General features: G+C 33.6%; 1 protein-coding gene across 3 annotated transcripts; it reads left to right on the top strand.

The window, feature by feature from the left end:
- Positions 1-568: 568 nt before the first annotated feature.
- LOC107952818 (uncharacterized) lies at positions 569-9,944 on the top strand. Of its 3 annotated transcripts, XM_016888010.2 has the most exons (12): positions 569-935; positions 2,126-2,174; positions 2,265-2,808; positions 2,908-2,941; positions 3,617-3,917; positions 3,992-4,439; positions 4,527-4,575; positions 5,141-5,272; positions 7,208-7,312; positions 7,439-7,530; positions 7,624-7,777; positions 9,289-9,944. In XM_016888010.2, exons 1-12 carry the CDS (start codon positions 798-800, stop codon positions 9,550-9,552), a joined length of 2,310 nt encoding a protein of 769 aa, XP_016743499.1. In that variant the 5' UTR covers positions 569-797; the 3' UTR covers positions 9,553-9,944. The 3 variants fall into 3 exon arrangements, with proteins under 3 accessions (XP_016743499.1, XP_016743498.1, XP_016743497.1); XM_016888009.2 differs by having other exon boundaries at positions 2,126-2,808; positions 5,147-5,272; XM_016888008.2 differs by having other exon boundaries at positions 2,126-2,808.
- Positions 9,945-12,466: the final 2,522 nt, after the last annotated feature.

Below are 12,466 nucleotides of genomic sequence, written 5' to 3'. Positions count from 1 at the left end.
AGGACCATCAGTTTGAACTCAACTGTGACAAGAAGAAGAAGAAAAAGAAAAAATAGAGATAACTTAAAATGAGATGAGATGGTGCATTTGGCCGGATACAACAAAGAAAAGCTCTTGACTATTCTTGGCACTAGAACTGTTTCTTGTGAAGCTTGTTCCACAGCCGTTGTTGAGATCCACAACCTTATTCTGCTGCTAAACCATTCTAGAATTTTTTTTTCTCTTCTTCTCCTCCTTTTCCTCTTCTTCTTTTTCTTTTCTCATTCTCTTCTTTTTCTTTGATTTTTTTTTTCTTTTACTGTCCAACTCAGCTAGGGTTTTAGATTGGGGCCGTCATCTTTCCTTTGCATCTTAAAAGAAAAATGGTTAAAATACTTTATTTTTTATTTTTTAAAAATTGGGTGGCTGAATTGAAATTAGAGTATCAGCTTTATAAGCTCAATTAGTTGCTATTTTAGATTAGAAGACGAAATAATTTTTGATTTATTAACCAAGTATAATGGGTTAATTAATTATTAATTTCCGATAATGATTTAATAGGATGTTTTAAACCTGGGCGACCCATGAACTCCATATTATTTTTACACTACAACTTTATCCCTCCTCTCCCTCTTCCCCTGCCAATCAAACTTTCATGTTTCAACACTCACCGCCATTTTATTTATTTCTTTTTTGTTTCCCTTTTAGAACCTGAAATTATGGAAGCCAAGAATTAAAGCTTTTGTTTTCCTTTTAATGCGATAGTTAATTTCTCATCTTTTTTCTTTTAGATTTTTGATGTACCGAAACAGAAATCCATGGCTTGTCTAAGTCTTTGCCTTCCGGAAGGTGAATTTGACGAGTTGCTTGAACATGTTCCTTTATCAACAAGGCGAAAATTGTTACTTTCTCCCACCGTCCCGTTCGAAAATCTAGTCGAAACCTCCAGTTGCCTGGTGATTGTTTAAATTATTATTTTATTTCATTGAATTATTAGTTTTTGTGTTGCATTGTTCATATTGGCTTTATCTTTGGCTGCATAAAAATGGGATTTTAGAGTTTATGACTGTAATACTGAGTTAGTCGTTACTTCTATTTGTGATAAAGTTTGAAGCAGTGGGAGATTGTGATGTATGCTTAGTTAATGAAAACAAATGGGAATGACAGAGTGAATAAGAATGTGGCTTCAGATGATTTTGTCTTTTTTGTGGTTATTGGACAATTTTCTTTTTCCTAGCAATTGTTTATCTTGGGAAAATTACTGTTCTCACACTTGTATGCCCATCAAAGCTTGAATTCTTTCAAGGTTCTGGGAGCAGACATGTTATTGTTATTACTTATGATATTGCTCTTGAACTTCGGAGGTGAGTGGCATGAGTTCATTTTGGTTAAAACATAAGAAGAGGGGTAGGATCCATAGAGAGGCATGCATATTTGTTCTCTTTTATTTAGTGTCTGCAGGTATATATATATCTTTTTACTCAATTCCCTAAAGCCTAGGGCCTGGGGTTTGTGATTGTAACTTAAAATTGCTCCTTAGTTAATCCATTGATCTAGGATCTGAAATTACGTACGTAATCTATTTTTCTTCTCTGTTTCTTTATTTTCTCACTCCTCCCTTGTTCCCTTGAGTTATTAGTAGGTTGGTAAGAAGGGAACAGATCTACCTTTGTATCATAATTGCCTTTTCCCATTGACATTGTTTCATAACTTAGTATGGAGCACAATGAAGCCCAAAGGGTAACTGGAAAATGGAACTTCTTAGTTCATCTGGTTTCTTTTTTAATTAAAGTTCTATTTTCTCTGGCTGTTCAGTTTAGTTAATCTAATGGCTTATCATGTGAGGTGAAATACATCTGTTGAGCTAGAGTGAATTTGCTTGGAACATCTTGGTGTAAGTAAGCTTGAGCTTTCATCTTCAGCAGTTGAAATGAACTTGACTATTAGTTGGATGAAAAATGAAATAAAACTATAAGTATTGTCATTTATCTGACTTTTAAATTAGTTATTTCTGGTCAGAGAAAAAGGCTATCATGCTCTTTTGACTCTCTTGTTTGCGTGTTTCTTTTTTTTTTTCCCCATGTTATATATATTGGAGATTGACATGCGCCCTCTCTCTCTCCCTCCTTGCTCTGCCCGAGATCAGGTGGATCAGCATTTGGCAAAAGATAGTCCTAATTACAAAGTTACTTCTGGTGCTATTGAAGTTGCAACTAACAAAGATCCATTAGATTCTGCTGCATTTTCTCAAGATTCTCAGCAGGCCTCTTCTTGCCATGATGTAGGTTTGCCTATAAATGTCAACAGTGAAAGACATCAAGCAGATGAGCTGACAGGTACTGAAGCTAATGCTGATGCTTCCAGCTTGCAAATTAATGCCGGTGTCTTTCTGCCACCAAATCCAGTGCCGTCAAATGTTCCTGGTGTTATCAATGTTGACTGCGCTGATAAAATGCTGCCTAGTTTATCAAAAGAAGATGCAAATAGTTCTGCTACTACTGGTGTTATAACTTCTTGCCAAGATGTAGATTTGCCTATAAATGGTAACAGCCAAGGAAGTGAATCTGACCACCTGAAAGGTAATCAATCTGATGCTTCTGAACAGGAGAAGATCGATTTTGATGTGCCTCTGTCTTCAGATTTTTCTACTATTGAAAAAGTTGTCTGTGCTGATAACATGCTGTTGAGTTTATCAAATGAGGATACAAATAATTCTGCCAGTACTGGTGTTACGGGTGTGAATATGATGGATAAAAAGCTCAGTGACTTTACATTTGGTGAACTTGACCACATTGTATTGAAAGAAAGAAGAAAATTGCTTCTAAAAAGGTGCTTCTCGCTGGTGATTATTGCTTATTCCAAGTTAGAATTTGGGTTAATATGTTATACTTTTTGAATTTGCCACTGTTCTTATTTATAACTTTCCAGGAAATTTATGGAATTGGAAAAGCCAGCTGTAAAGGTAATTTGTCTTCCATTTTTGAATTTGGAAGTATGATCATGCAAGAATGCACTAGTAGTTAACTAGTTATACACCATGTTGACGGGAAAATGTCATTTTCAGTTTTATGTCTTTTACTTATTTGTTTTACATATCCACTTCCTATGAAGACAAGGATTAAACGGGAAAAAAAGTTTTTTCCCTCCTTGCTTGCTCTTCTCTTGCCTAACTGGAATCGGCAAAACCTGTTCTAGAGGTAAATTATCTCTTGTTTTTTTAATGTTGGAAGTAAAGCCTCTGTTGTCTTCAAAGAGTTCTGGACATGCTCACTACATGGTAGTTCTTATTCATGGCTAGTACCAGTTTATAGGGAAACTTTCGGTTTTTATCATTTGCTTGTTTACTTTCTTCTTTATTCCCCTAACCTCTTTTATACAATGATTGAGTAGATGTTTAATGCAAGATTTGTTGCTTCTGTATTTTTTTGGGGGTCGACATTTCTCTACTGTTTATGGTTCACCGGGATAATTATATTTTTGGAGGTCTGAACTTTGGTTTCTTAGCTGGAATGGTCGATGTGTTGATCCTGCTGTTTGAGTAATGTAATGTATGCTCAAATTCAGGCATTTTCCTTCTCCTTTTTGAAGTATTTATTTTTGCTATTTTCTACTTTTTATGTCAATTAATGGTACACAGGGCATCCCTGTGGGGTTGAGAGAAGATACTATAGCTAATTCTACCAGGAGCATTAAACAAGAGCTTCAGCCTATTAATGGAGAATGTTTAACAGCTCAAAATCAATTTAATGATATTCCTATAAGAAATGCTGCCAATCTTTCTGGTTTTTCAGCAAATGATTCATCTAGTTTGGTAGACTCTGCTTGGAGGAACAAAGAAAAGCTTCAGTATGTTGATGGAAAATCCTGGTTGAGTGGAATTGAATATAATGACATACCTAACAGAAGTGCTTCTAATTTTCAAAGAACTTCTTCCTCTGGTACATCGATTTATATTCTTCGTGGGCTGTCTGTTACAGGTAACAACATTAACTATTGCCTGGTTGTTGTGTAGGGACTAAATCTGATAGGTCAGGACAAAGAATGGGAGATAGCAACATAGTTTGTCCCTCTCAGAGAACATCAATGGAGTTTACATTGCGTGATGGAGATGATTCTGTTCCTGCAAGTACAAATATATGCAGTTCAGCTTTGAATACTTCGGTCAAAGTGAAAGTTGAACCATTAGATTATAGTAACTTGCAAAACCCAGAGAGGAGCACTTTTGGTAACATGGTATCAGTAAAGTGTGAAGAGGACATCTCTGATGGGATAGACCATATGCTATTTCGAGATCGGATGAAGCTGCTTACACCATTTGAGGATTTTAAATTGAACTTTTCCAACAATTTTGGGTGCTTGGGCCAAAGTGAGCCTGCTGCCTTTGGATGTAGCCTCTTTGTTTCAGAACCTGCCAAACCTATAATGATAAGCCGTCCAAGGAGTAGAAAGAAGACTGCCACGTAGGATCTGCCATTGTTTTATTTACACTCTTAGCTTTTGGTCTCAGTAATTGGTCCCTCAGGATCTTTGCTTGTGAAAATTTGCAGGGATTCGGTTGTAACAGCATTAGAAGAAGATGCACCTGAACTTCTCAAGGTACTGTATTTATTATACTTTCTTTATGGCAGGGTTGGTTTTCTGTAGAAATATCAATTGGCTGGTAAAAACAACCTAAACTGAAGTGTTTGAACAGTTTATGGAATGCAAGTTAAAAAACTTTGGTTACCCGAAATCGAACCGAATTTGATTTTTATTTAATTATAATTATTTTTTATTTTTATGATATAAAAATTCAATATTTTATATTTAAAATAGTGAAAATAACTTAAAAGTTTTATATAAAAAATATTTTTCAAAAAAAAAAACCATATAAAAGTTATTGATTATTTTTTATTTACTTGAAAATTATTGTTTTTCAGAAATATTTATAAGAAAGACTAAAACTTTGCCAAATAATATTTAAAAGCCATAAAACAAAGCTCATATTGTCAAAATAAGTCTGAAAATCCCAAACGAAAAATGAAAATGGAAAAACCAAGAACCAAGCTGAATTATGGATGGTTTGAAAAGTCCAAAAAATCTGACCAAACCAATCCAATATTACCCCTATTTGAAGGTACTAAGGCTGCATTTTCATCTTCTGGTTTCTAAAATATTTCAGTTGCAGGTGTTGCGTGATCAAGGTGTGTCAGTTGATGAAATTAAGCTTTACGGGGAGTCAGAGAATTACGATGCCTTAGATGAATCATTCAACGAAGATAGCTTCTCAGAGCTTGAAGCTGTGATGACAAAGGTTGAAGGATATGAGATTGAAAATTCATTTGCTGTTGCCTTTTACACTTGTTTTGTGCTGTTTTGTGTTGTCTTTTGTCCATGCACTTTGATGCTTTCTTCAACGCAGTTTGATAGATTGATTTCTTAAGATACTTGCAAAAAGTTGAAAAACTAAGTGCTAATGTTTGGTTTATTCAACATAAGCCAACAAGTAAAGTGAACTTCTGTTGATTTAAAATGGAGCTAGACGTTCTGATGGAGAATTCTGGATATGCATGTTAAGAGATTAAGTTGTTTAGGATTTAATTTTACATTTTATGGGTTTGATTGTGATAGGTTATTCCATGTTAACTAATATTTTACTTCTTTTCTAAATTATAGGGTAGATTTAAATAGGTGCTGCACTGTGACATTATGGCCTCTTTTTTGTTATTTCAGCTCTCTTTTTCAGATATTTACCGTTGATGTTTATCACAACTGACCATAGTAGCATCTATTATATCCGCAATTGTGATTAATGCGATACAACTAAAAACACGTCCGTGCCCACAGTTTAAATCCATCTTTACAATCCATATTTTGCATTTTATTAGGGTTTAGGTGAAGTTATCATAAATCAAGGGGACTCTATTGATGTATTATTGATATTTTCTGGATTTTGAGTTTCGGTTTATTTGTCTATATCACTTTCACTTTCACTGATCAATTTAGATTTAATAGTATTTTTTCCCAATCATTGCTAAGAAATATTCTATTTGAATATGCTTTTAAGTTGTATTTGAAATGGAAAGACACTCCTTTTCTGCTTATGGCTAATAATGAATTGAGTGGTATAAGGCTTGAGAATTTTATTCTGCATTAAAGTTGGACGCGTGGAGGAACTTTTTATTTTGCACTTCCTGGCATAAGTTCAACTTGGTTTTAGTTTGGAAGAAAACCTTAACCAAATGACTCTTAGTGGTCTGAAATGATTTGTGCAGTTCAAATTCCTTTTTCGGTCTTTACTACTGATAATTGTGATCTGGTAGGATCAGTTTGAATTGTCCAGGATAGGAAGTTGTAAACTTATTTTGTTATTTCATATATTTATGCATGCATGTAGACATTATATGATGAAAATGTATCTATTTTTTGTCGATGGTTTATTCAGGTTTAAGAGGCACACCTTAAGTTCTAAAGAAATTTGAAGTTTGTAGTTTTCATTTAACTCTAAAATGGGCATCTAGGAAGCATTTCTTCTATAGTTTCTCTAGTGTTGTCGAGGTGTGTGCCTAGGCACGCCTACGCCTTCTGCCTTAGCACTAGACAACAAAGACATCTCAAACTCTTTTGGGTGAGGCACAATTGATTAGGTGCAAGCTTGATGCACCTGAACTTTTGTAAGGCGATGATTATAAAGAAAAGGCCACCTGATTGAAGTTCTCTTTGATTTCTTTTAGTTTTAACTTCATTTTCATTAGATTTTCCTTTAATAGTAAGAAAGGGGATAATATCAAACTTTCTAGTTCTAAATGTTTGAGTATTCAACAACAGAGATAGAGGACCAAAAGGAAATCATTCATATTGGCCAACCAAGAAACTTGCATGTTTTGTAGGTCAACTGAACAGCATTTTATTATCATGGTTATACATCTTAAGCGTATTTTATACACACACCCACACAAGACATGCATATAGAGCTTCACTTCACCCAGACTAGTGCCTTGTGCTTAAGGCAATATAAGGGTCTAGCCTCAAAATTGCCCCTTGTACCCTTTGACAACATTTTCTCTTTGAATATGGAAAGGACAATACTCCATGCACCACATTTTAATTAAATAGAGCAGGGATGTTCATTATCAATGAACTGAAATTTCTATAGTTTTCAAGAGATCTTCTCTTTACCACTTTGGCTTTTAATGCTTTTCCTTCCAAAAGGCTTCTGATTTTAGCTTTTCTATGATGTTTGGGACAGCTTTTCTCTCAGCGCAGCCATTTTTTGAAGTTTTCTTCTATACGATGTGCGAAGGGCTCAAAACCTAGTTATTGCTTGGCTTGCCTATTCTCACTTGTGGAGCAGGTAAAAAGCTTCGTTCAACATCAATATCTTGAGTCTCTGTTTAATAGTAAACTTTTTCATTTTCAGTTGTTAAATGCTCATTTAATTATAATTTTTGAACATTTTCTATTTTTCCTACTCTTTCAGACACGTTATCTGCAGTTCCGTAGATGGCCAGTTGAATGGGGTTGGTGCCGGGATCTTCAATCATTTATATTTGTCTTTAAAAGACACCACAGGTGAATAATCTGCATCATGAGTTATGTTTATAAGTCTACAATTGCTATTTATTATTTTGGTTGATGAATATTTTTATGTTTTCCTGACTGCAGAATTGTACTTGAACGTCCAGAATATGGTTATGCAACATACTTCTTTGAGCTGTTAGATTCCTTACCTGTTGGTTGGCAGGTGATGAGATTGGTGACTGCCATGAAGCTTACTAGGTGTGGCAGGATAACGCTGATTGAGAACAAACCATTATCGGTAATAATTCATTCATTTTATCTTAGATTGTTTCTATTTTTTTTGGTCAGAATAGTTGGAGATCTTGGCAAATTGAGTTATTCATTTTATAAACTTTTCTCCTTTTTTAGAGCAGTTTGTAATTTACTATCATAATTATGAAAAGGGGACTAGTTATAACATTATAAAAGGAGAAATTGTATGATTGCTTATTTTGTTATATTTTAGATAAAGATTTACCATAAAATGATGAGTTTTAATAACTTGGTTACACATTAGAAGGATGGTAAAATTGATGAAGATGTCAACATAGGATCCTAATATGTTGGATGAAATAGAAAGTGTATTAGGGTTCTTTTTGACTGCCAAAGATCTTATAAACTCAATGAAAAATTTTATATGACGGTGATAAAATGTTCAATGCCAAAAGGCATTGAGTTCTGAGGCTGCAAAGTAACAGCATGCACAAAAGATGGGAATGTAGTTGAGATGAGAATACTTAGGTATATAAGAGAGGATAATATTAAAAACAAATGTCCAATAAGGTGGGGTGGCACCAATTTAGGAGAAAATGTGGGAAAGGCTTTGTTTAATCATTGTACATAATCCCGAAGAGTAGGCTTTCTTTTATTATTTTCTAAAGCATTGGTTTAGTAATCTGCATGTAGACTGAATTGTTTCCTTTTCATTGTTACTTGATCTATTCTAGTGCGTAGAATCTTTTTTTTCAGAGGATCTGGAGGAAGCCTATCATAATTTTTATTTTAATAGACTATGAAAAGGCCTATATGAAATTCCTAGCTTGAGATCATCACAAATATGATCACTTTTTGAGGTTTTCAGAATTAAGATTCTACCAACAACTAATTGTGATTCTTTGTGAAGGCTGTCTGTTGTATCACCATTTTCTTTTTTCATGTTGAAAGTAATATTAGGTACTTTGTTCTTTTAGGTTTACATTTTCTTTTAGATTGGATGAAAAAAATCATAGATTTCTTTTAAGGCTTTGCGTTCCTTGGATGCTACCAAGAGAATGTTCCTCCATTCCTTGTTAATTTATATTAGAAAAAAATGAGTTTGGAATATAGAAAAGAAAGGGTAATATTGATTTGGGTTTTATTAGTTCACATGCTTGACTAGATGTTCAGTTGTGTGACAGTAATTCATTTGTTTTCTAGAAATAACTCTTCATGGATAATTGGGCTATAATTTCGTTAGCCTTGCTTTTTTTCTTCTTTCTAGAACAGAGCTTTCTAAGCTTGATTGCAGGAAATTGACTAGTATGTCAGGCATCCTTTTTTTCTAGGTTTCTCTTTTCTAAGATTGTAGCTAAACATGATATGGAAATTGACAGTCAGTTTGACAGTTTGTTTTTCTTTTTTTTTTTCTTTTTTTTTTTTTTTGCGTGTGTGCAATTTGAAGAGTAAGGAAGCAGCACTGACTGCATCTCTAAGCAGCACTGACTGCATCTCTATGTCAGTTGATATGGTTATATGTTTCACTCGAGTATTTTTGTCTTAATTTTTGTTCAGGTTGGCGAAGACTTGAGTGAAGGTGAGGCAAAGGTGTTAATGCAGTATGGTTGGGTCCCAAATACTGGCTTGGGAACAATGCTCAATTACTGTGACAGAGTTGTCCATGATAGAAAAAATGAGAGCGACAGCTCGGAATGGAGATCAAAAATAGGAAAGCTGCTAGTAGATGCATATAACGGTGGAACTATTGTCGCTTCTAGTCTTGTAGAGGATGTCATCGAAGAGGACAGTGAGCAAACACAGATTAAAACGGAACTTTGATTAGAGATTTGACCCCCAGAACACAATATTTATCGTGGCACAAAGAAAATTGTGCAAAGCTATTATGCAATCAGCCAGTGACAGAAGAGCTCAAACCCCAGTTTTCATGTTCTCTTAGAGTAGGAAATGTCTATTTGACAATTACTTCCATATATTTATCTAGGTAAGGTAGGAAGTTGTGGATCCTCCAGTTTTCTTGTGTATGCTCTGCCTTCATTTAGTTTATTCTTTAATTTTACTTCTTTGGTAAAGTTCAGATGCAAGATATTTGGAGTAGACAAAGACACACAAACACATTAGAATCTGTTTTAGGTTAACACTGAATGTAAGGTTCAGAAACACAAATCTTCCTGTTTATATTTTTAATATAAGTTTACATGTTGACTTGCAAATGTTGCTCATAATGTTGTTTTGCTCTCAGGATTTCCCAAACACTTCACTCCCTATGGTTTTCGAGGATATGCTAGTTGTGGTGGATAGGGAGATTTTAGGGTTTCTAAATAGTCTTTTGTTTTAGGCTCCTTTTGTTATTCATGTGCAAATCTCTAAAACCAAATATGCATCGCAATGCAAACATGCAACTGCCTCGGATTTTTTCCTAGCTCTACACACTAATAAGATAGAATCAGTGACTCTTGAATAGGGTATTAAATTGGACCAGCTGGGTTTTGGTTCAAAACAATGTTTTTAGAATCGGACTTGCAGTTGAACTGGTCTGATTAAAAGTTCATAAAATTTTTAAAAAATTATATAAAATATTAAAATTTTATAAAATATGATTCAGTTGGTCTTTTTAATTCGATTTAATAAGTTTATACGAATTCCTGAATTAATTGAACTTTATCTCTCTCCAAAAGATATTTTGATTTTTGGTCTCAAAGTTAAAGTCGTTTGGAAAATCGAACTTCTTTTCGGTAGGGATGCAGGTTGCAGGGCCCTATGTATGGTTGGTTCTTTCAGCAGAACCTCTTTTAGGCTATCAAAAAATTCGATTATAAAATGTGACCTTCACTCTCTTTCACGAGTTTTAAGTAGTTAACCTCACAATTTGGTTATCTATAAAAATTCATCCACGTGGAATTAAAAAATTAAGGGTAAATTATATTCAAGATTACTCTAAATAGAGTTTATTCTATTTTGATCATTCTAAGGTTTTTTTTTAATTTAGTTACTCTATTTAAGGTAACTGTTCGAATTAGTTACTAGCATTAAAAATTCAATTAATTCGTCAATAAATTATTGATGTGACATATTAACTAATTGAATGATGAGATATGACATTATTTTTACTGTAATTATTCTAAAACATTTTTTTACTGTAATTATTCCAAATCACATAGATGGTTGGATTTTCCTTTTTGTTTGGAGAACCTGTCAATGTTGTTAGTTTTCATGATTTAAAGCTCGTTATCAAGATTTCAAAAGATTTTAATTCCATGAAAACAAATGACATTGATAAAGGGGATATCGCATTTTATTATAGGTTATTTTTTAACTTTTAGACTAAAATATGATATTTTAAATATTAAAATGAGATAATAAAAAATTTTAAATGCTAAAGTGAAAAAAATTACAATTCAGAAGCCAAATGTTGACATAATTCATAACTTTTCATAACTTGAAGATTGTTATCAACTAAGCAAGTTAACTAAAATTAGTAATTTTATCAAACTTGTGTTTTTAAAAATAATGTTCAATAAGCAATCAAACATGGTTTGAAATTAATAATAACATATAGGGTAAAGTACAGAAATGATCACTAAACTACTCATGCGTTCTATTTTGATCATTAAACTTTTAATTTTTTCAATTTAACCATTAATCTATTCGAAATCAAATTTTTTGGTCTTTGAACATTAACAGCCGTTTTAAATTTGATGGTAGTGTTGATCTGGGCTTTTTTTTATTGATCCAATAATAAATTAGCCCATTATTGTTTACACATTTTATCAATTTGATCCTAACTATAAAAAAAAATAAATTTAACCTTCAATGTTTACAAAATTTGTCATTTTAGTTTAAATTCTATAAAATTCAATAAATTTAGCTCTCAACATTTCTAAAATGAAAATTTTTAATTTTTAAAAATTTTGTAAATTAAAAAAACAACACCCGAACTTCTATTTCTTCAACCTTTATTTGTAATAACAAGTCGATTCTCCAAAAACTAAACAACCAATCCCCTTATCCCCAATCTATCCTTCGCTTCTTCTTCACGCGCTTCTTTTCTATCTCAGACCAATTGACCTGACGAGTTGACATCAACCGACTATGACATGCAAGTTCACAAAGCTGGCTGAAACAAACATATGGCAATGGTAGGCTACCTCCTCAAGCATGTGAAAGATGGGTGCTTCAACATCAATACAAAATCCTCTCTCTTGATCCTCGACCCTTTGGTCAAAACTTTATTTCATTTAGACAAAGGCCTCATGTGCAAGTACACGTTTGATTTATTCATTGTGCGTCTCTAAAAAATCGAAATGATTAAGGAGTCGTTGTGCATGATTCAAACTATGATGGGAAATGGTGGGTTGAATGCCACCATCTTTCATTCAATCATGGACGTGTTGACAAAGAAGATGGAGGAGGTGTAGCTAGTGGCAGATCTGATGAGTCATCAAAGTTTTGCCTGACTTGATGGCAAATAATTTTTTTTACTAATAGCTAGAACTGTTTGTGGGTTGGGTTTGGACCGAGTCTTAACAAAGAGTTTCTAAACATTTTTTCTGCCTAGGCCCAACCAGAAATATGGGCCTGGCATCTTGTACAAGCTCCGCCCTATTTAAATATGGGTAATTCGGGCCTATCCCAGCCCCACCCAACAATAAGTAATTTGACAGCATAAAACAGCATCTAGGAGGAAAAGGAACAGCTTATATTAATTACTAAAGCAGAAAAAGGGAATGCCTTA

The sequence above is a fragment of the Gossypium hirsutum genome, chromosome A07 (genome assembly GCF_007990345.1).
Source record: "Gossypium hirsutum isolate 1008001.06 chromosome A07, Gossypium_hirsutum_v2.1, whole genome shotgun sequence".
Lineage (NCBI taxonomy): Eukaryota > Viridiplantae > Streptophyta > Magnoliopsida > Malvales > Malvaceae > Gossypium > Gossypium hirsutum.
Note: the sequence above shows the minus strand (reverse complement) of the source record. Positions and strands in the feature narration are given on the sequence as shown.

What these genes read in the sequence shown, in the direction of transcription:
- LOC107952818 (XM_016888008.2), top strand. Translation starts at nt 798, where the DNA reads ATGGCTTGTCTAAGTCTTTGCCTTCCGGAAGGTGAATTTGACGAGTTG. An exon ending in AGTAGAAAGAAGACTGCCAC is followed by an intron (nt 4,440 to 4,526) that starts GTAGGATCTGCC and finishes GAAAATTTGCAG; the next exon opens with GGATTCGGTTGTAACAGCAT. An exon ending in GTCTTTAAAAGACACCACAG is followed by an intron (nt 7,531 to 7,623) that starts GTGAATAATCTG and finishes TCCTGACTGCAG; the next exon opens with AATTGTACTTGAACGTCCAG.